Source organism: Apteryx mantelli, chromosome 3 (genome assembly GCF_036417845.1).
Source record: "Apteryx mantelli isolate bAptMan1 chromosome 3, bAptMan1.hap1, whole genome shotgun sequence".
NCBI lineage: Eukaryota > Metazoa > Chordata > Aves > Apterygiformes > Apterygidae > Apteryx > Apteryx mantelli.
The window spans coordinates 137694637-137718632 of record NC_089980.1 but is presented as its reverse complement, the minus strand read 5'-3'; the positions used below and the strand labels follow the sequence as shown (position 1 = coordinate 137718632).

Genomic DNA, 23996 nt, shown 5'->3' with positions numbered 1-23996 from the left:
CTGCTGTTACCCACTGATTAATAGGAGCCATGCAGCCAAAAGCAGCGAGACACAAACATTTGTGTCCCACAGCACTGTGTTAAAGAAATGGCTTTTATAAATCATGACAGTGGATGGGAAGCTGCGACTTTTCAAAACTTGGTCTTTTCATTGACAATCAGGCATCTAGATTGCCTGATTTCAACCAGATTCAGGCCTCGTTTTAGGCTGGCGGGTTTTATCAGCTTACATTGATTTCTGTTTTCATCATCTTGCGTGCTTCTGCAGAGACATTTGAAATAAATTGGCAGAATCCAAGGCTTGTGTTTGGTTGAATAATTCCACTTTCCTAATAGGAAAAACCCAGTTGTATATCCCAATATGGGCCCTGGGGATGATCAACTCTGACTGCCCCAGCTGTTTCTGAACTTCTTCTGCAAAGGCAGCCTCTGGGAGCAGGTATTGAGATGACCAATAAATGCACAGGGGAAAAAAACCCAAGCCAGGAGATGTTTTGTGGGCAGAACTCTGTCGAATGCCAGTGAGCTTCTGTGCTTGAAACCTGTCCCTTTTCCACAAGACAGTTAAAATTTCAGAGCCTCTAGGAATTTGTGTAATGAAGAACAGTTAAGAGCATAAATCCTGTGATTTTGAAAATCTGGCTGGAGTTAACCCACCTGAATATGACACCTGAGATTCGAGATAAATCATTCTGAAGTTAACTAGCTTCTCTGTTCAATGCAAAAAAAAAAAAAAAAAAAAAAAAGCATAGTAAAAATCCCTTATTATAAGCGGTAAAACTACAGGGGGTTGTTTTTTGTGAGTTAAATATGATTATGAGATCTTATAAAACCTTCACACATCTCAAGAGGTGAGAGATAGTTTGATTTCTGTGTGGAAACCAGCCTTCTACTTGCCTTCGTATTACCACCAAGCAGGTGTTGGCACAGGTGGTGTTCAGCAGTATATTGTTTCTTTGAGCACCTCCTAAAACTTTAATTCTCAGGAGAGTTTATGTGGCGTTAACCCTTTCTGATAGCTGGAGAGCCTTCTTGAGACCACAGGGAGTTCTCCTACCTGCTATACTGCTTCAGTTATTCAGCATACTATAACTATTTTGGAGTACTTTTTGATATTTTCAGATGAATCTGCAGTTTCCCTACTACTCGTGCATTTTGAAACCTCTTGCTTTGTTTGGTCCTTCTCCCTCTAACCATCTTTTCACCTCTTTCTGTGTTGAGCTTGCATTCTGTGTCATGCTTTGGAAATAACTGTATCAGCTTCTAGGTATTTTTTCCTTTTTACTGTTTCCTTAGAAATCTTATTTTTAAACATAATCTTGGAATTCTGGAACAAATCCTGTGTGGACCTCTGTTTTTTTTTCTGGCCCATGTTATAGCAGCTGATCGTTGGCTTGCTCCATTTCTGGGGTGGTTTGGTCTATATGGCATGAACTGCTTCCACGTCTATCTTCTTATTCAAGCATTTAATGATAATAATCTCCTAAGCATCATTCTTGATATAGAATTGTAGTAAGGGATTTGTTCCTGTTTTACAGATGAAGAAATCTAAGAATCAGGGAAGCTGTGGTTTAGATGTGGACAGCACAAGTCAGTGGTAGATTTGGCTTCCCAGTTTGTGTCCTTGTTGCTTGTAGATCGGTTGTGCTGCTTCCAGAATTTATCTTGAGTAAAGCTGGAAATAACAACAGCGAAAAGTTAAAGCATTTAGGAACAGGATGGGGAGAAGCTTGAACTCTGTATCTTTTCTATGACTGAAGCATTAGCTTTGAGTTCCTGGGCTTCTTAACACCTTTTATCCGTATATAAATCACTTTAAAATGTTTTAAAAAGAACAAGTTTTCTCTTCCTCTTTCTCTCTTTTTTTTGTCTTCTACAGGTATCAGTCAGAGCCGGATCTCCCATTGGCTGTTGCAGCAGGGGTCGGACCTGAGTGAGCAAAAGAAAAGGGCATTTTACAGATGGTACCAGCTTGAGAAGACAAATCCTGGTAAACAAATATAGGCTAAACAGCTCCTGCTGTTTTATTTATGAAAAAAAGCCTTTTGTCACTTGTTTTGATTATCACTAATCATTCGCTGCTTGGCGGTGCAGTTTATTCCCTCCGACCAGCTTACTTTTTAGGGAGGGTAGGAAGAAAACTGCATTTCACTTGCAGCAAATGATCCAGAGCTGACTCATCTGTAGGTGTCTGCCCAGGTCTTTAGTCATGGAGACTTGGCCTGTCCTCTCACCACTGGCTAAATCTTGGAATCAGAAGCTGTCAATGAAGGTGCAGTCAGCTGACTTGAAATATATGCCAAAGCTCTTAAGAATGAACAAAGAGAAAACATTAATAATGTCCACATAATACAAAGTTACAGCAAAAAAAAAATGCATTTAAGCTGAGAGGAACTTTGAGGGAACTTCAGGGGGTTTTGGGTTGGACCTCAAATTCACAGACAGGATGTTGATAGTCATAGTGATGTTAGAGATGTGTGTTTCAAATCCCATCTGCTTCTCCTCCAAATATAGAAAGAGAAACAAAGTTCCTCATTGTCTTTAACTGACCGACAGTGTGCAAAGTCGAATTAATTTCTTTGCACTGTTCTTGTCCATAGTTTTTTTTGACCGCAGTTCTTGTCTTTCCCTTGCACACTTCCATTGTAACGATCACGATATTTACCCTTAATTTCCTTTAAGCAATGACACAGTTAAATTAACTGTGTCATTGATTACAAAAATTTAAGACTCAGCCTCTCTAATGTAAACTTGGCTTCAATGTCCAGAATTCTATTAAGAAAAATTCCAATGAAAACAGATCCTCAAAACGTCTGCTTTGTATGTAAGCTGTAAGTCAAGAGGCTCCAGGGCTTGTCCGTTGGCCTGAGAATGCCTTGGCTTAAGGTTGGATGTGTTCAAAGCCAGAGTTGAGCCTGTCCTTTCCATTAAGTGTCTAGAAAACAGCTCTAAAGAATGAAAATGCCAAGGGGTGCGAGGTGCTGACAAGCTGCTGCGATTGCTGAGGAGCCTTGCTTTTGCAGCGGCTGGAGGTGTAACGCCAAGGATCGGCAAAGTTGCTGGATACAGGCTTTCAGTGTCAGCTGCTCTGAAAGCCTCACGCTGGAGGCTGTGGAGCAATTCCCCACCGTTTCCCTTTGATGGAAGGTGTTTCCTCCAAAACAGTGGAGAGAACTAGAGCTGGTGGAAAGCAGACTTTAGAAAAATCCAAAAAGTCCTCACCTGAAGATGAAAACTGTTGCGTAGATGTTCCCTGTAGTCATGTGAATCTTTTCTCTCCAGTATTGCCTGGAAATTTTTAGGAAATAGTACTGGGATAAGAGAAGCCTTGTCAAAGCGAGCCCTAAAATCTTTACTTCTGCCTCTTACCCTTCTTTCTCTCCCGATATCCACAAGCTCACAGCTTCTTGTTTGTCCTTTTGCTCTTGAGAAGTGTCTAAGGAAGGAAGACTAGCAATACTGGCGGTTACAGCTTAAATTGAAATGAATTGACATTAACCTCTACTTCTCTAATGCATTGTCTTGCTGAGGTCTTGTTCAGTTTTCTTTTTATTCACGTGGGGAAATTTCTTGAAGAGGGGTTGTCTGAGTTTAACCTTTTCTCGAATAAGAGATCTTAAGAGATTTTCAAGTAGTGTGAAAGGCGAAAAGGCTCCCCTGCCAATGCCGAGAGACTATTCTGATGCATTTAAATTCCCTTTAGAACTAAATAAAATGTGGCTTTTTTTGAGAGGCTGGGGGAAAGGGGGGGGCTCTCAGTTTTCGTATAGCTACTGGAAAAGTCTGCCTGAGGAAAATGTGATTGTATTTACTTATTCATTTTAGGATATTCCACTGCTTTGAATTTTTGCCATCTAACATGTTGCAGGTCAGACTGGCTAGCCAAGAGATAATTAACATGCGTTTGTGCTGACAGCGTGTACAGTGTCTTAACGGAGATACCAACCATGTCCGAAGAATCCTGTTTTTAAACTACTCTTAGAGAACAGTTTGGAGCCTAAGTTTTGGATACTATTTACAGTATCCTGTGATTAGTTTGCTAGGCCTGACTAGACTTTCTGCTGCCTTCTTTAGAGACAGAAAATGAGAAAATCGTTAGAGCCTCCTGCCATACCCACAACGGAGCAATGCAGTCGCTGCAGTCCTAGTTGCTCTCTGTAGATGTCCAGTAAGACTGTCCTCCTCTGAAAAAGCTTAAGAGATTAAATGAGTGGTATGTTTTTTTTCTAAACAAAGTTACTAGAAAGTGACATCTGGCTTTCTGTTCTCGTATATCCCATCTTCTCCAGTTTCAGCTGCTGGATTTGAATCCTTTTCCTTTGAGAGACGCATTCAGGTCCCTCTGGGCGGGAGCACATTCGCTGTTGAGTTGCCAATGGGCAGAGTGAGGTCTTTGGGAACGTTTAGTTCCCCCTCTTTTTTTTTTCAGTCCTTATATTTGAAAATAGATCTTCAGACTAGGTCCATTTTCTGCCTGAATTCATTTGTGTAGTAACGGAAAGAGAACTTTCCCTTAAAATGGAAACGGTTTTGAAGGGCTAAGAAACCCAGTACAACCAGTCTGTGAACTGGAAAGGAAGAATAGTTGTTTCACGAGGAAAGGACTGGAGACCGCCTGGCCGACCTGGACTCTTCCCTTGGCTCTGCCACTTTTTCTGTGTGACTTTTAGCAAATAGTTTCAACATTGCACCTCGCTTTCCCATCTACCATCTAAAGACGAGACTCCTTCCTCTCTATGACTTGTCTGCCTCGCCTGTAAGGTCCTCACAGCAGGGGCCATCTCGTACCATGCTTATATACTGCACCCAGCCAGGAATTTCTGCAGTGGTATAAGGGACAAAAGAAGACCTGTAAATACATCAAAAGAGATCCTTTTTTTTTCTTTCAAATATATAGCGGTGCTATATAATGCTTTAAATGATCCATAAACAGTCCTGCATCTGCTAACCCAAGAACTTCATTTTGTGGAGCCTTAGGACAAACGTTTTAGAGACGTTGCTGCTCTTAAGAATACAGAAAGGACTTGGCAGTTCTGTAGCTTTCATTATTTTTACCAGCTTTCTTTGGCCTTTGGAATATGCTCTTTGTTGTTTACGTGCTTTTGATTGCTTGTTTTGCATGGATATTTTCTGTATTTCTCATAGCTTTGGTGGTGGTTCTTCAGAGAACTTCAAACAGCAGTTTGGAACGTTACAAAAGAGACCTGAGCCTCACGGATCAGAAAACAACCTGTTTTCTTACTGAATGCAGTACTCTTGCTCAAAAACGTCCTGATCTGTGTTCTTCTGGTAGAGTTAATGGCAATGCTGTGAATTCTGATGTTGAAGTGCTTGTAAATTTTTCTGGGAACACTTGCCAATTAGGGTGAAAGGCAGGTTTTTGTTGAGGGGAAGAAGTCAGTGTTCAATGTTAGCGTTTGAAAGCTCTCTAATCCAATTAATAGGGATGCTTTTCATTTAGATTGGGCATTTTTTGGACGGGCACCATATCTCTTGTGTTTTGTAGAGGACTGAGAGCATTTTGGCAGTCGATAAATAGTATAGGTTTCAGAAGCCAGTATATGAGGGCATAGAGTCCTATAATGTTCTGATTAATTTTTCAGAACCCGTGGCTTTTAAATAAATAAATAAATGTACATCAATAGTTAGCCTGATGAGTTTAGCTGGCACTGGGTCTTGGGCAATGTGGGAAGTTTGTTATGAAGTAACTTTAGCATTTCTTTTGCCTCTGTGTACTGCAAACTGAAGCCGGCATCGAGAAACGGTGTGTTGAAGTTTCAGATGGATGCAGGCTGCTTCCATGTAAGCTGGATATTCTATCTCTACCAGTCTCGTAACAGGAAGGCAGCTGTGGTCACCTTGGAGAAAACCATGTGCTCTTTCTCCTTGAACAAAAGGGAAAAAGCAAGGTAGTTATTATCGAGATGTAGCATCTCTCGTGTTATTCCCATAGCAGCTCTTGTTTAGCTATAAAAGAAAAGCTTACAAAAAAAATCAGGGGCTGGATATCCTGGGAGATTTGCACAGGGAATGTGTTGCTGGTGATTTACTATTTTACAGAGCTTCACCGAAAATAGTCCCTTCTCTGATCCTTTCCATCTAAGCAATGAGCTCTGCAGGGAACCTTTTGCTGTGCAGGCTACTGATTCAAATCTAGCCTGGCTCAGTAGTAACTGAAAGTTGTTTATCATGTGATGTCAGGTCAGTTTGGCTAAACTAAAGCCTGATATCTGTTCTTATCAGTATAATATATGATAGGTACTTGCTGCAAAGACTTGCTACTAAACAGATTCTTGGATCTGGGAGATGGCCCGGGGCTTGCTCCAGCCACCCCGCGCATCACCCCTGTATTGCAGTGCCTCTGGGAGCCGTGTGATGTGAACCAGCAGTTGCGTGGGATGCTTTTAAGCAACACCACTTTTTTCTTTTGGATAAGTACGGGGGATGTGCTGAGAGAAGGAAGGCCTTTGCCACGAGGAATTTCCAGTTTAGCGATGGAGCTGCGTTCCAGTCGCAGGCACCGCTCATCTCCTCTTCCTAAAACCCACTTGCGGCTTCCTCCAAGTCACACCCCAAATTTGAGAAAATACTGGCTTGCTCAAAGAAAATACTGTTTTGTTGCAAAAGGTACTTGGCGTTGGCAGCTAGCGAGAGATGTCACTTCTCATTTTTATCTGTGAAAGGAGTTCCTCCTAGACAGTTCACCTCTACGCCCCTTACAGATGTCTTATTTTTTGATGCATATACTAAGGCAGAAGTCTCGTAGTGCATTTGCTCCTCTCATTCTGCTCAAGTAGAAAGGGAGACGTTTCCCTTCTTAAAAGCTATTTGAGGGATTTGTGAAAAGACTCTACACTAGCGTCAGCGTGTAACTTCCTAAGCTGTAAAGAGGCGGAGTTGGGTAGAGGGAGTTTTGGAGCGATGCTTTGGAACAGCAGGATAAACAAGAGCCCAAAGGGCTCAGTTATTTGAGGGAGAGAAGAAAAACCCCCTTGGTTGCCATATCAGCGGTTGTGGCAGCGGTGCAGACGTCCGCAGATAAATCTAAGCACATATTGTGCCTCTGTGTCCATTCAGATGCTTCTGTCTTTGTGCTTGTGCAAAAGCAGTGGTGTGTACGTATTTATAATTCTCCGCATTCTTCTCTCTTATCTGCTGCTGGTTTCGCTGTTGCTCTATAGAAAAGAGAAGATAGGTAAGTTGATTTAGCAAGGCTACCAAAGCAAAAAATATATATATGCATCTTATATCAGTAAGTGAACGTGTAAGAAGCAGGAGCAAATCGGTGCTTTAAATACAGATATTTTTTCAACCTTTGTCTGCAAAATCTCAGGCAAATTTGCTGTGATTACTCTGCATCTTTTACCCTGATGTTAGGCATCACTAATATTCACCTAGTCTCCCTTTTTCCTTAAAACTTGAGAACAGTTTCAGAGAGATCTTCCTTATGAACAGGCAGAGATAACACCTGCCCCCCAAATTCTTGGCTGGCGAGGGTATTTTGCTAAGACAATGCAGGAAAAGCTAATCCTCTCCACATAAACACTTTTTTTTTCCCCCCCAATTTTCAGAGTGTACCTAAAATCTAGCAACATTATACTGACCCAGACCCCAAAGCCATGCAAATGCTGGAAGGAGCAGATAAGGAACTTTCCTTGAAACGGCCTCCCAATAAACTGGCAAAGTAGAAAATATTTCGGGTAGCGGTAAAACTATATGTGGAGTAAGCTGAGAACTAAAACTAGCTGCTGGCAGTAAAGCTCTGGGAAGTCATCTGTGCAGGCTCCCCAGCCGGCCGTTAGTAAGGGTCGCCGTCCGTCGTGCGTGCGAGGTTCCAGTTGTGCTCAGTACGCATATGAGAACTGAGTGATGATTTATCTTTTTATACAACCTCTTTTTTTTCTTTTTTCTTTTTGGCTACAAGAGCAGCTATTTCTTCTCTCCAAGGGAAGTCACTGAGCACAAAACTGTCCTTCAGAACATACCCTGTCTTACCTACTAATGTCCCATACCAGGTTACCTTCCTCACCAACGGATATATGAAAGATCGGTCTCCCGGTCTGTCTTGATTTGTTAAGTGAGAGACCATGGTGGAAAGAATGAGGGGTAAGTTTCAAAGGGCCTTTCCCGAAGGCACCGTGCCAAGTCTCCTCTCTTACTTGATGCTTTCCAGCTCCAGCTTCGTGATAGGAGGAATTTATCCATAGAAGGGGGACAGAAGAGGAAAGGCGTGACGTTCATCTGCTTTCAAAGACTTTGTCAGGCCACCTGGCACTCAGGGGCCCACGTTTGCACAGGTCACTGGGTGTGTCTCTATCAGCGGAGCTATTTCAAGTATTTACGCAGCCTAGAATCAACTTTTTGGACAGGTTGAAATATCTTTGGTATAAACTTAGCTTCCTGCAAGTGCTCTACGATTAAATAGAAACCTGCAATTTCCCACTTTTGTGGCAGAAGAGGCAGCAGCAGAGCCTAGACAAATCCCAGCTGGAGCCTAGCTCGCCCCTTCTGTACGACACTTTTCCTCCTGAGGAAGACGGGAGCGCTTTTCCAAAGTGGCTCTCAGCAAAGACGACAGGCTCAGTTATGCCTCCCTTGGATTTCCGTGGCCACCTCGCATCTCTCTGGCTTGGAGGTTGGGGAGGGGAACTCTTATCTGGCTTTATGTATCTTTAAGGTGTCTTTGTTTGATGATGCTTTGCTTTTTTTAGTTTGAATGGTTTCATCATCTGTCTTGTCTTTTTTTCACGAGCAGGAGTGAGAAAATGAGCATGCCTTTTAGTCCACTAGGAAACACAGTATTTATTATTCTTAGGGGCTACGTTAAGCATGAGACCCGCTCCTATCCCAATAGAAGAGCCAGAATGGAGACAGACGCCTCCCCCAGTCACAGCTACCTCTGGGACCTTCAGACTACGGCGAGGCAGTCGGTTCACGTGGAGAAAGGAGTGCCTGGCTGTTATGGAAAGGTATGTCACTTTGGGGTTACGGCGATGGGCGTTTTAAAGCCAGTTCAAGTATGCTTTTTCCTGCTCTGGTGAGCACCAGCTTCATTTCCATGGATGGGCTTTAGCACCATGCAAGCCAATAATCAGTGTAATCATGTGATTCTAGATGGCAGAGTAGGAGGAGATGTTTCACCCTGTTTGTTGTTTAAAAAGCGTCTCTTTTTTCGTAGCCCGTGAGCAATCTTGTCCTTAGCTCAGTTTGAAAGTATTGGTGTTCAAGTCTTCCTTTGCTTTTGCAGAAACCTTTTCATCTGCTCCAGTCCAGACTCTGCCTTGGTGGGGGTCTGTGCAGTCTCTGCCTTCTCCATTTCTCCTTTCCCAATTTACTGATTTCTCCTCATAATGTGTCAGGTTGTTTTATATTTGATACTGGCATTTCTACAGCACTGTAATTGTTCAGGGTGCTGCATAAGGGCAGAACGTTGCCTAACAAGCGAGAGATTCCTTGTCCAAAAAGGCTCTTACAGTCCTTTTACATGAGCTAGGAACACTACAGAGCAAAGTGGATCTTTCAAATACATATGCAGAGTGGCAGGTGATCATTAGAGCTCCCAGCTCTTCAGCCCTGCAGAGACGAAGCACTCTGAGCCTGGTCTCCCAGCTGCCTGCGTGCTTTGCCTTTCCCTCTGCTTACAGTAATCTGTCTTTTGTGGAGAACACTGGATAAGAGAAAAGGGCCGGAGAGCTCAAAGGTAGTTTAGGGATGAATGCTTATTTCCCTTAAAAGCTGAATGGCTGGGAGGAGTTTGCTTCCCTCCCCTCCTTTCCTTTGCCTTGGCGTGGGAGCGCGAGGAACCTCCTGTCTGTGAAAGCGCCCGGCGAAGCCCTGCGTGTGCAGCCATCCTCCCTGGTTTGCAATTCCATCGAGCCCTTGGGCAGCAGATTTGTAGGATGTGCTTTTGCACGTTCTGGAACGCTTCCCCTTCCCCTCGCTTGCAAAAAGGCCTTTGGAACGGATTAGGAGCAGGAAAGTGCCTGCTTTTTGCCTCAGCTAATACCAAAATATTGAGCTCCCTCAGGGAACTGACACTTACTTAAACCAGGGAGTGTTTCTGTGTGCAGGATGGACCTACTTCTGTGAGGCCACCGGCCATCAGAGGGGCTTTGCAGGACTGAAGCCAGTATCTTGCGTTTGTTTCCATATTTTGTCTTGGCATTGCACTGATGTTTTCAGCTTTGGCTGAATCTTTCCCCAAAGGAAATAATGTAAATGTTTAAAATTTGTTCTGCTTTGCTAGACCCAGCTAATGCAAGGACCCGTTCGGTGCTGGGATCTGATAGCCCAGGCGTCTGCATCTGGGCAGCATCCCCCTCCCAGAAAGCAAACAGGCAGTGCAGCGTCTAGTATGGGACCAATATCTAGCGTGCTTGTACGACTGTTCTGGTCGCAGTATGTAGGATGACGGAAATGCTGCAGCTCTGGGCCCCTTTGAGATGGGACCGTCTTCTTCTTAACTCTCTGTATGTGAAATACTTAGTCACTCTGAACTAGCATTAGAGCTCTCTTGGGCATGGGTGTTTCCCTTGGTTTCTGTCTGGCTCAAAGCGCAATTACTACTATTATTTGCCGTTTGAATCATGATAGTGCCTTAGACTCCTTTGTGCTAGGTGCTGTGGAAACACAGAGCAGAAAGAGAAAGCTAAGCGAGCAAGCACTGCCCTTCCCTGCTTCCGATCTCTCTAAAGCCAGGCTCTGCTGTGACACTCTCAAGAAATCAGACAAGCTGTAATGGTTTGGTACGTGTCCATTAGAAAGATTTGATTTTGTGTATTGAAAAAAAGAAACCAAATCGGTGTTGACATTTGAAACCGTCAAGTTGTGTATTAAGATACGAGATCACTTGATCTTATTTTCATTGCCCTCTTCTTTGTTGTTCTTGACTTTGTTCGCTGCATCTTGTCTTGTGCTTTGTAAGGTCTTGGCTGCTGGGGTTCTTTTTTTATTGTGCTGTTAGATGGAGACTTTTGCCACGTTGCCTTAATCCCGGCTCTAATATTAGTTTGCAAAGTCCTTGCTAGGTCACCGTGAACACTGAATCGCACGGCGTCGTGTGTGGGTACTGGAAAGCGTGGCTGAGGAGCTTTCCTTGATGCAAGAGCACACTAAACTGGAGCTGTGGTAAAAACTTTGGATGGGGGTAAAATTGCACCATAAAGCAAGTTGGGAATACGGTTGTTTAACTGTTATACTTTAATAAGTGATATAATAACGTGACTTGTAGCACCAGCCAGGATGAAGGTAAGCCCAGTCCTAGCTGTCTGGCCCAAGCAGATCAGGTTCGCTGGATGCCATAGGGTTAGGAAAGATGCATTTGGCCCATGAATAGTTTGGGGCATTGCGTGTGGTCTGGTTCCGTTTATCTGGGAGTTTATGTTTCTCTCTAACCGATAAGGTTTTGGCTGTGAGTGGAGGCATTTTACCCAGTTTAAGAGACTATTTTCCTTGACGACATGCAGGTTCTGCTGCGTTGTGTTTTATGCCACGCAGTGTCTCAATGTGCTGTTGGTGCACGTGGGGGGTTCAGGCCTGAATTCATCCCCACCTAGTTTTGGGCTCCTCTGTTCATCTGGGCTTTTTAAGCTATTCAGCCATGAGAAATAGGAATCCAGAAGGTAATTGCATCCCACTGATGCAACTCATAAGGGCAATGCACACCTCCTTGCTCCTCTGGCTACTAAAAGGGAGCTTTCTGCAATTTGACCTAGCTTTGATGACTTAGTTAAATGCCTAAAGATAAGAGGGTTGATTCTAGATGTTAACAGAAACTCTTACGTGGGTGGTGCGGGTAGTTCTTCCTGTAACCTTCTAAAACTGCTGTGAAGCTATAGAAGCACTGTGGGGGTGAGGACCAAAGACTTGGGCTGCTCTTTGAGTTGGATGTGGTGGGCCACACTATGGGCTTTTGACTCGGAATCGGTTGTTGAGAAACACAGTTGCTAAAAGCCAGTCAAACCAGTTGAGAGCACTTCTCCAAGGAAAGAATCTGAATTCGATTGAGAAGTTTGCTTCTAGAAAGAGACGTACCCTGCAGCTGGAAATGCACAGCACCGCTCAGGATGTGGCCCATGAACTGGACAAGAAAGGTGAAGGTTGAGGAGCTAGCTTCTCTGTTTTTAAAGATGCAAATCAATGATAATGCCAATGCAATTAATTATTATATTGGTGTCAACCTGATATAATGAAGATCAGAGTTAAGGCCAGCACATATACTTAAGTGGCTAATGTACATGAGTGGCTGTATACAGGGTATGTGTATTAAAGAAAGTAATTGGTTTATACTGGATTTCCAGAAAGCTGCTTGTGGTTTCTGTAACTCAATTCTCCGGTCTTTACTGCTTTTTTGGAAATTCTCCCAGGATAGTTTATTAGTTGCTAGGCTTAGGTTTCGGACAAGAGATTCAGGAGGTCTCTTTCTCCCTCTCTCTTTTCTGTTGTTTTTTTTTTTAAACATCTCTCCAAATATTTATGATCTGAAGGTTAAGAGGAGCAATAGTTCCAGAAAGTAAAGTTCTATATTTAACTGCAGACGAGGTGTGGTTCAGACAACTGCAGCGCAAGCTCCCTCTCGCTGCTGTGCTGGTGATATCAACCTTGACCCGTTCTCTTCTGGAGCCTCCTCCTCGCCGAATATGCTGAGTTTTGTGTGCGGTGATGTTGTCGTGTGGCTCGCCCTCCTTCGGGAATAGAGCGAGGACTACAGTAATCGTAGGCGTTGAAACCTGAGGTTACACTTGAAAGTCTGTTTCTGGTTCAGTTCTGTGTTCCTCTTTGTTGCATCTTGTCCCAAAGATTTTCTTTTTTCCCTCTGCTTTACGACTTCTTTTCAACCCCTCTCATTAGAACTACGAAACTGAAAATTCCCTTAGGGTGTGTTTTGGTTTTTTTTTAATGAAACTGTGTCTTTTTTTTTTTTTTTAATATGTGATTTGTGCTTCTCCTCTAATCGTATTTTGGAGTTGGGGTTTAGCTGCTTTTTCAGGCAAATGGTTACTAAAGAACCATCTACGATTGGCAGCAGAATCAAGGACTGTGCACCCATTTTAAGGCTCTCTTGTTGAGTGCCGTTAAAAACCAAGGCAGTGGTGGTGGACTTTCTTTTTAAATATACGCTTTATGCAAAGATTAAATTAAAGTAACTGTAAATTCTGTTCTAACCAAAATGAATAATTCAGTAGTTCAAAGTATTTCAGTTTGTCTGGGGAGCAGGGACTTTGCTTTCTCACCGAGGCTTGTTTGGTGTGGTTTTGTGGGTCTGGTTTTTCATTTTTAACACTTGTCTTTGCTCCTGAAAAATTATTTTGTTAGAACGTATTTAGATTAAATAAGACTAGATAAAATGGTGATATAGATACCTATTATTCCCACATCATAGATGGCAGAACAGACTCAGGTGCTTCATTTGGCTTCGTGATCGAAGGCGAACTTTATTCGGAGGAGCAGGGGGTTTAGATTTCCTAAGATACTGGGGATGTGATTTCGTGATACTGCTGAGCTGAATCAATGGTTTGTCACCATTTCATCCTTGACCTGTCTCCTTCCCCTTCCTCAGTTTCCCTTCCCAGTTTCCCTGCATCATGCCAGCTACGGTTCCCGTCCGATGGAAAGAGCAGCCAATTTAAGTCCATCCAAGAAGAGACCCTCGCACACTGCTTTCAGTGAATCGATTCCCCTGGCCGTGCGGGGACGGCGTCCAGAACGCCATTGCCGCCCTTCCAGCAGCTGCCTGCTAAAGCCGGAGAAGGTTTGGCCTTTGCCATCCTCGCGGAGCAGCAAGTCATGCCGCGGTGCCGGCAAGCAGGCGCTGGGCCGGGCCGGCCGAGCCCTGGGCATGGTCCTGGCCCTGAGTGATATCGGCGCTGACGTGCGTTATTAGAAATCCTTCCGACTGCGAAAGCGCTCTTAGTGCAGCTCTCCGGCGCGCTGGGGCTTCCACGGCCTCCCCGGGGAGAGCCAGAGCTCTATTAGCTCCTGCAATTCAGTTAGGAAATTTTCTTAGTTAATTTTATCCCATTACTCTTAGTTATGTCTTCTAGCAGAACCTTAATACCGGCCCCGCAGGGGATCTAAGTTTCCTGTGCGAGGCTTTGTAGGAGATTGGAGTTTGGGATTCATTGCGTCTCGCCCTTTCCGAGCCGACAGCAGAGCAGGAAGTAATGTCTTGCGGGCTCTGCCATTAGGCTGGAATATCGTTAGGAGCAGACCGTCGGTTTCTCGTCAGTGTAACGAGGTCCACCAGTGGCCTCGGAAATCCTGCTTGTGCTCCTTGGGTTCGGGCGGCGGCGGGAGCCGGCGCTGCGGGGCTGAGAGTTTCGCTCTGCTGCCGAGTGACCCCCGGATGTCGTCGAACCTTTCTGCGACTGTAAAATTTCTGCCTGTAAAAGATCTACAACCCGTCTGGGAGACTGAGCCAAGCCAGGGAAAGGATAAGCACCATGCTAAGAGCTGAGCCTTACCCGGGAAGCTTTGCATTAGGAAAAGCTTTAAAAATAGTTGACCCCAAAGCACGTTATCTACAGAAATTATGGAAGATTTCTTAAAAACAAATTAGCTTAAAATCTTTCACAGATGGTTCTGATATACCTGATCTTACCTTAATGCAAGGAGAAATATCAGGTGACTTCTTTATTTATTTTTCCCCAGCTCTTTCTGTTATATTAAAAGGTGTTTGTTAGTCAGCAAGTTGCAGTAGGAGGTTTCACTTCATCAAGTCCTTTGAGATCTGGGAAGGGAATGGCTTTTTTGGATCTTTATTATTTGCCGTTCACGCTCGTGAAGGGCTTTTAGATCTGTGAACGCAGGCACCTCTGCAAAGGCGCTCAGTAAAGTTCGCTTGGCAATTTAGACACCGGCAAGATCTTTTTATTGTCGGAAAGTTCAAGTGGTTCAGCTCAGGGTCATTGCTGTACGTCTCCATAAAATGTAAGAGCAGCCATTTTCTGCTTGCTGCACGGTATCTTTCTTGTTTTGCATTAGATCAAGCTATGTTCCCTCTTAGACATGCATAATATGCAAGCTTCCTAGTCTAATCAGCTGTAAGCAAATCCCAGTTGTTTGGCAGATTGCACACAGTAAAATATAATACTAGGATGTCCGTCCAAAGTGCTCAGTAGACGATGGTCGCTTGAAGCATCCAGCACCCAGTGAGTTATTTTTCTTCTTCGGGGAGCTCAGGTGCTTTTTGTATCTTTGTTCTCGCTCACTTTTTTCTTTTCTTTGTTTTTTTTTTTTAATTAATTAAAAAAAAAAAAAGATCTAGGGGAGGGGCAAGTCCTTCCCGCAGATGCCAGATAACATTTTTGTATCTGCCAAGGTCAAAATAACTGAAATCAACATTTGTAAAAGGAGCCTTGTCGATCTGACCTGTAACAGCACTAGCTGATGCAAAAAGCCTCATTTTAAGGATGGTTTTTCTTTTCTAGTCTAGACAATCTCCCATGTTTCTCCAGACCAGTTTAGAAACTACAGTATTTCTCCCTGCTCACTGAAGGTAAGAAGCAGGATCTCATCCTAAGTCATAACATTGTCTAGTCATAGGCCTATAATAATTCTCATACATATGGGATCAGCGATTTGTATTAGTGCCCAGATGCTTCCGATGAAGATGTAAATAGGCACAACTTGCTTACCCTGCGGACGAACGTCGTTTTTGCTGGCTTCAATAGGATCAGTGCCGGGGAGGATCTCTGAGGCCAGATTTACCTCCTGAACCTTCGTCTGCTGACTCCTTCTGGGGCAAACCAGTTCCTGCGCCCCATCCTTCAGAACGTACTTCTGGGTATGCTTACACGCCTGACGTCCAGCTGCCCTGTTTGCCCGTGCGGTGATTTCAGGTGACCAGCCTCAGCTTGGAAAGCTACGTTGGGGCATGGCATAGGCAGAGGAGGTGTGCAACGAGCCTGAATTCAATCTGAGCTCCTACTAGGAAAGCACGAACGTGAGACATCAGGTCTTAAGAGCTCCCTGAACTATAGCTTGCCTAAAATCTGCCTAGATCAGGCTCATCAAAGATGCAAGGCATTTTCTCCTTCTGCGCAGTGTCCGGCACCATCTTTTGTCCCTGGCCCAAGGGCTGACTTTGGGACGGGTTCGTACCGCACCTAGCGCAGCGGCGTTCTGGCACGTGACTGATGCTGCTGGGCTTGACAGTAAGGCAGATGATGGCCATGACGATGTGTTGTCATCCTTTCTACCTGTCTTCTCCAGCCGGTGGCCAGTTCATGCATGGCTAGCCATGATGTGGCTGTGGATGAAAGTTCTTCTCTATTATGCCAGATTTTTTTGAAGTCCTTCTGTTGTAGCTATGGGCATTCTTATTATTCACGTAACTATGTAATTCCTACTAAATCTTACGAACGTCTTAAGGGTGCTTTGGGAGAACTCATTATACCTAGTTCCATTTTATATGTTAAAATATGTTGAAAAGTTGGAGGCCCCGTGTGGCTGAGTATCATGAGAAAGAATAAGAAAGAGCATTGCATTTACCTTCCCAAGATCATTTATTCTATATACATGTCTCAGGCTGCTGCTTATTTATCTCCTCTGTGAACTAAACAGTCCTCTTACCTCTCCTCATATGGAAAGTCTTTCCTTGCCTCTAATAATATTCATTATCACTCTTCTTTGGACCTTTTCTATTTCTACGTTTAATTTTTTGTGAGCCAGGGTAGGTGGGACTGCAGCAGAACTGACTGCCTGTTTCCAGAGTGAATGTACCAACTCCTACGGACAGCAAAGTCTGGATCCTGTTGTTCTCTGACTTCCAGCCTAACACCTGGGTTTTGACCTCTTTTGCGTATTGTTTGAGAGTATGTTTTCTTTGAGCCCTTTCTCCTGAATAGTTACGACTGCTTTAGAACCATTCTGTGCACGCGAGTAGGTTGGATTCTTTGTTTTTAATGTTCATTAACCTGCTTTTTGCAAAGGTAGCGGTTGAAGTTCAACTGTGGGCATGTTTAGACATATCTGAAATTCACAGCAAAAAGCTGCTTTATTTGTAGCTAATGTGAATCATTCACCTTCCTTTCCAGAATGTTATTTAATATAACTATTAACATCAATCCCTTAAGTCGCAACTTTTTGAGCTGAGGGTTTTTATTCTGTTCATATACAGAGCCTAGGACGATGGGCCCTCAATCATGTTGAGACCTCTAAGTGCTACTTGCTCTAAAGACAGTGTAACAATATTAGCACGGTGCCCTGGGGTACCTCTTTATGAAATTTCTTCTATGCCGGCACTAGACTTCTTGTATTCCCCCATGGAATTTCTCTTTTCTTCCTATGATTGCTATGTTTAAAGAACATAGAATCAAATAATAACGAAAAGCTCATGTTAAATAGCAATACCCATTTGTTCTTACCTGTTAGCATGAATTTCAGGGGGCAAGAAAAGTCATGGCATATTTTTCACAGAAACTGTGTGAACTGGACCCTGGCATATGCTATTCAATCTGTTTTGCCTAGCTATTTTCTAGTGACTATTTGCCGTAGGCTGCCTAGAACATAAACTTCTTTATCACGATCCATGTAAAGGTGATGCCTCTTTGGATGTGCTCTGGTACTGGGATGCAACAGTTATACTTTACTGTTCCCATGTCTGTACTGAAGGAGCTTGAGACCCCTTTGGCTCTTTTTCAGTCTGCTTGAACTCCTAAGGAAAATTTTGCATGACAACTCTGACCTGCTAACAAGTATCATTCCAAGTCCAAGTTGAGCTAAAAGGGATGGGCATCGCTCGCAGGGAGATTTCCCTGACCTGTGCATGGAATAAACCCGCTTAAGCGCATTGCAAAATTAATATGTTGAGTGATCTGGAAAGCGCTCGGAAGGAATTAGCAGTCAGGTTGGTACCTTGCCGCCTTGTACGATGAGGCAGCCGGTTGTAAGCCTGCAGCGCATGTGAGCACCATCCAGCTCGGAGCACTCCTGGATTTACCCAGTTCTGGTTTTTGGAAGCTGCAAAGTGTTCCTGCAGCCGCTCTCTGAACAGAGCCCAAGCCTGCCTCAGTGAAAGAAGACTTTGTGCCACCTAGATGTGAGGTCTTTATGCAAGTAATAAGCAGAGTCATCACAAGGAGAAGCGAGGGAGCAAAACTTCTAAGTAAAACTCTTTAAGTATGTTGCATCATGTATTTATGGGCTCTTGGTCAGTCTGTGGAGTGCTTCAAACAGGCTAAAAAGAATACTTTATCAGGGAACCGTATGGGCTTTAACCACAAAAGTCACTGCTGCATCCTGGATCCTCTTTGATCTGGATTTTTTTTTTTTTTTTTTTTTGTAGTCTGGGATAGCACAGTTGACCTTTTTTTTTTTTTCTTCTTTATAACATGCATAACTTCTAACGCGTTTTGAATACTGTGCTCTTTGTGAGGAATTCTATCAACAGAATGGAAGATGTGGCCCTGTTCCAAATAGTTTTTAAAATAAGATTTCTTTTTAAACAAAAAAAAAATATGGGAGGATAGGGTAAGTAAGTACACAACATATAGAAAAAAAGTCATCTAATTTGTTGCTTATTATGTACCTAGACCGGCGCTCTTTCCATTCCTAAATGCTCCTTGATATTCTCTTAATCACTGGAGTGTTGGATTGGGACTTCCTGTTTCATCATGGCCAGCTTCTCTCATTTCAATCAACCTTTATTATATCCTTTTCAGAAACTGATTAACTTCTCTATCTTAAAAACAGCTGTAGCCGAGGGTACAAAAGCCTGTTGGGAGACTGCTACCTGGCAGGCTCTTACTGCTCCAGTGCCCAGTGTGTACCCGTCCTTCTTGGATCAGTATTATCTGTTAGCTAAAATAAATCATTGCCTCCACCTCTTGCCCCCCGCGTTGATCCCCTTCGTGTAGGTATGGTAAGTCATAACCTCATCTCAGCCTTGAGTTTTTCAAGACAAGTTGTATCTCTCGTAAGACAGACAAATGCTCTCTGAGCCATCTGGTTTTAAATTCAGCTTTCTTGAATGTGTGAGACCGGGATTGCAGCAGTCCAGGTGAGGTCTTAATGCTTTTCTTTCTACCATGCATCCTTGGATAGACCAGGAGTTTGCCTTTTTGGTAGTTGTGTTGTGTTGGGTCTTTTAGTCATACGGCAGTGACTGGACAGACAGCGATCTGTCTCTTACTGCTCGCCGGTGATCCTTTAGCGTCTACGAGAAGCTGTTGTTCCCAAAGGGTATGACCTTGCACACTGTGCTGTTAAATTTCTTCCTAATTCTTGCCTTTAGGTTTATCTGTTTCTTTTTATGATATTCCAGTTCTCTGCTGTATTGACATGGCTTCTGACTGTGTCATCAGCAGATTTCATTACCATATTCAGACTTTGTGTCAAGATCGTTAAGTGTTTTCATTCCTAAGGTAGTTCCCAAGATTGATACTTGAGGAATATCACTGATGACCTCTTTCCAGGCTGTTATTTTCCATTTTCAGCCCAGTTTTCAGTTGTTTCCTCTCTACCCTGTCTCGTAATTATTATGCTAATCTGTGTCTTTTCCAAAATTATTAATAATTTCCCAGGTGTCACTATGTCAAATGCTTTACCAAAGTCCAAAATGGTAAGAATTAACTGATTTTCCTAGATATAGGAAACAAAGCCAGAAACTCCTCGGTTGCTTTTAGAGCATTACTACCAGGATTGTTTTAGTTATATCTCCTAAAGAAAAGATGAGAACCTCCCCAGGGAACTTGGCTTTTCTGAGCTGGAGCAGCAATGACATTTCGGAGGAAGCACATGGCAAAGAAAAACATGCCTAATGATGCAGAGCACCGATCTGGGAGTCAGGAGCTGGTTTCTTGTGTCTGTATCCCTTAACTTTGTTGTTCTCCTACCTGCAAACTTTTCTCATAGTATCTGAGAAAAGCGTTGTGAAATTGTGTTCTTTGATGTTATGGGGGTTTATGATCTGGTTATAGAAAGTGCTCTTGAAATACAAAGCATTATAGGTATTTTTTAATGAAGTAACATTTTTTGAGTCCTTGGGGCTTATTATTTGCTAGGCAATTTTATAGGCAGAAGGAAAATGGAATGATGAAAAGTTGTACTGCACACTCGGCCATTTCCTATCCCCTTGCGCAGTGAACGGTCATTGAATAAAATGCAGAGAATAAAAAAAAAAGATGCTGCTGCCACGCTCGCAGAAGGGGACTTCTCTTTAGGATCTACAAAGTTAGCTCATCGCTGACCCTCCTTAAACCTTTCCTTTGTCAGGATGCCTACAAAGAACCTGATGAGGCTGGCCTTGGCACAGCGGTAGCTTAATCCACTAGCATGCCGGCCCATGTTAATTCATTAGTTCTTGTAATCTTTTGCTTGTATCCATCTTTTGTGCCGTATTTGGATCGCAAGGTCTTTGTGGCAGGGAAGAGATCGATATTAAAAATAATTAAATAAATATCTTTTTCTGCTTTATGTCTGTACAACGCTTAGCGCAGTAATAGTTCTGGTCCAGATCTGAGGGTACCAGGCACTAGGAAAAATACAGATAATGAGTCCAAAATCGGAAGCTTTGATCTTGAGTCTCTTCACTTGGGGCACTGGATATGCTGCAAGAACTGGCCGTTTCTGGTCCTTTGACTTCTGTAGGATTCTTTCATTACTTCAATTGATTCTTATTTCCTGGAAATGCAGCAGGAGTGATGGTTGTCTAAAGCCTCCTGAGCTAAGTTGGGCTATGTCAGGTCCTGTCCTGGAAATGTAACGGAAAAACATGTAGGTCTTCGGGAGGAAATGCTAGTGGTTAAGTAGTGCTTTGGAAGTCATCAGCTCATCCTAAGCTTTATAACAAATCCCATGTTTGGCATTTTTCCTGTTCTGGAGGCTTATGACAAAGTGAGACTTAAAGCTTCATGTTGTTGAGTGAAATTTCTCTGCAGCCAGGAGCACTAGGAAGTTTTTAAAAACATGAACATACTGAGACTTAACCAGTAAAAAATTGGGGGGCATGGCTGCTTTCACCTGGTATTCTGTACACGTGCTCTTCATAACGCAGTGCTGAACTTACCGTTAGCACACAATTTTGAGGCAAGGATGTGCTATACTTCTAGAAAGACTGCATCTTAGGTGAGCAGAGAACGGAGGCTCTGGCTCCAGTGAGTTTAATATTATCTGCAAGAGAAGAGAGAATGAGGTTTGGGGTTGAGTAATGTAGAGGCTAAGTAATACTTTTAGCGCTTTATTTAATTCTGTTGCCAAATAAAACCTTGGAATCTTCTGTTCTCTAGCAAGCAATATCTCTAATAACCGCAGTGGTCGTTTCAGTACATCCCGCTGGAAAGGTTGGCTCGCCAAGCGGCAAAACGTCCTTTCGGGGTGGGAGTGCTCTTACTGAACTGCCAGCGCTGATCTCTGCAGGGTCTCATCGCTTCTCGGAGACGCTTCATCCATGGGCTGACCCTCCTGTAGCTTTGCTTGCTTTGTGAGAACTAGCTAATCCAGAGGATGTAACTTTAATAACTCTTCCTCTGTACAAAGTTCAGCATTTTGGATGAAATGTTTGTTTCACAGTTGACTTCGGAAAGGTCCTGCTTATCATGGGGTTAAGCCCAAAGGATTTAATGCATGTAAATAGCCTTGTAGTGTGTAGATCTCAACTTAAATATTACAAGTAAGTAAAGCAGAGCATGGCACACACTATTATTTGTGCTTAGGTGCCTTGTTAGGCACAGCTTTGAAAGTGCGGTGTCCTCATACCAACTGGTTGTTGAAATTACAGAATAATTCACACTTTTTTTGTGTTTTGATGCATTATTTACTTGCTGGCTTTAAAAAATTTTCCATCGTCTTTTTTTCCCCCTTCTATTTTATGAACAATTTGGTATGTACATTGGGTTTAGGAGTCTGCAACGCCATTAAGCCTAAAGACGCTCATAAAATTTTAGCCATTGTCTGCTGTCAGTGTCTTTGACATGCCTTAAGCAGAAAGCACCTATGTCTTTCAAATTGCTAAAAACTCCCAAGTCTTTCTACTCGGAAGAGAGCTGTTGTGTAGTTTCAGAAATATTCTTATCACCAAATCCAATTACAAGGAAGAGTAAATCACCACCTCCGATGTCTTAACTATTCTTTTTTTAATTGTTAATTATCTCAACAGTAGGGTGCTATAGATTAGGAAGCATAGATTATCTTTTGAAAGTATGAGGCTTTCAGATCTATTATCAATTAATTCTGGTTTTAAACAAATTTTAGGATAATTTTAATAGCTTGACAGGATTGTGTTGGTGCTTGAGACTGCCGTCAAAATAGCGAGAAAATGATTTTAAAAAAATTAGAAACCAGTTTGCATTATGGTAGCTTTGAAGGTCATAGAGTCTTATGCACTCCAGTGGAAGGTGTATTTCTGGCATTTTAATCTACATTGCAGAGTAGTTTCCTGCTAAGAAACATCAGTAAAACGAACGTCTCTCAGAGTTTAACCACTGATTTGTAAAACCAGGATAAAGAGTCAGTTCTTCTGTATGAGTTTTTTAATGTGTACTGAAATGACCGTACAATTTATGTACACAAATTTTAACATGTGAAATAGCATTTAAAATTTAAATGTCTGGTGCTTTAAGTGATCTAGTCCTGTTTAGATCTGTCCTCCAGATTTGCACTTTTCATGAAAAAAAGTACAAGAATGAAACATCTCTTATAGTAAGAAGCTTAAAAAGCGTTCTCTTCCTAGAGAACGAGTATCGCAATACCCCGAGGTTGAAAGCTAATGAAGCTTCTTAAAATTAATTATTGGATTCTTAAAATTTGGTTGCAAAGCTTATGTAAAGTTATGGTAGAGTCTGCATTGGATAAAATCCCAAATTTTTACTTTGGCACTGGATGTCTCAGTAGGTCAAACAGAAGATCTGGGCTTCATGCCAGAATTGCTGAGGAACCTTTGGTCACTGTTGTACAAGAGGTCAAGCTAGAGTCCCACAGTGGTTTCTTCACTCCTTAAAATTCATGGACCTACCAAAGCCCCTCAGCTAAATGATGGTGCTGTAGGGAAAGCAGTAAAGAGCTGTAGCAGTCGTGTTCGTCACTGGGTTTTGGGAGCTTTTTTTGTTGGTTTTTGCCTCGATGGAAGTTGTGGTCAAGCTGGCAGGAGTGCCTAGACTCCCGTTCATCTGCTCATGTCTAGAGAGCAGTTCCCATCCTTGACTGCTCCCAAGCGCAGAAGTGCCTCACCAGATGTTTCCGGTAGCAACTAAATGTTTGGTTATGTTTTGCATTCCCGGAGGAAAGAAAAGATGGTGACTTCAGTATAATCCTGAGCTCTGTCAGAGCTTATCTGTGGGGTGGATATCTTTGTGCTTCAGTTTTGCTCTGTCTAAAATAGCCACGGCACTTCACTGTAGTGTGGGACGCGCCACACTATAATGTGGTTGGCCGTACGTACCAGTATTGTAGAATCCGTAGAAATATCAGTAGATAAAACGGATGGCACCTTCTGTTGACCTCATTGAAAATGGCATTAGTAATATTCTTGGCCAGTATTTACTGAGAAATAAACTAGTAATTACGCTTTCCGATGAGATTATGCTTTGAATTCCCTTCTCTGACAGTCTGTCTCATGCTGGGCAGAGAGAAGACCTCAGGCACAGATGATGGACTAACTTCAGAAATATTTTCATTGATTTGACAGTCTGAATAATAGTGCTGGTAAAAGCCAGAAAGACTGCAACAACGCCCTCTTGCTACGGGGTGATACTATGCTGGTAAATATACTAATGAGAGGCAAAATAGGTGACGATATTCAAGTGTTTTACGCAACTCGTCCATGGAAAGCAGAAGTCCTGTTTGAAGGGAAACTAGATAGGGAGCTGAAGTTACAGGCAGTCTTATCAAAGACCAAAGAGCAGCTTGCGCTCTGGCGTGTTTTGCAACACCGGAGGGTTTGGCAGTGAGCTCAGGCCCCGGTGGCCGGAGCATCTTCTCTTCATCACCAGGGTGAGATGGGACCTGGCGGAAATGGGCAAGTAGTTTTTTCCGTGCATCCCCAGACCGATCCACATCCCT

The 23996-nt window shown here is 43.0% G+C and overlaps 1 protein-coding gene and 1 non-coding gene across 18 annotated transcripts in view; both read left to right on the top strand.

Annotated features, from left to right (window-relative positions):
* The window catches only part of HMBOX1 (homeobox containing 1), a 118431-nt gene that overhangs the window by 65463 nt on the left and 28972 nt on the right, over positions 1-23996 (top strand). For 16 of the 17 annotated variants that reach the window (XM_067294441.1, XM_067294433.1, XM_067294440.1 and 13 more), the window contains exons 5-6: positions 1879-1989; positions 8815-8968. In XM_067294441.1, coding sequence (XP_067150542.1) covers positions 1879-1989; positions 8815-8968 — 265 coding nt within the window. The remainder of the gene's footprint in view (positions 1-1878; positions 1990-8814; positions 8969-23996) is intronic. The other variant, XM_067294437.1, reaches the window with a different exon arrangement.
* Positions 6194-6380, top strand: LOC136991717 (U2 spliceosomal RNA). Its single transcript, XR_010883929.1, has one exon. It is a non-coding gene; the product is annotated as a U2 spliceosomal RNA (small nuclear RNA).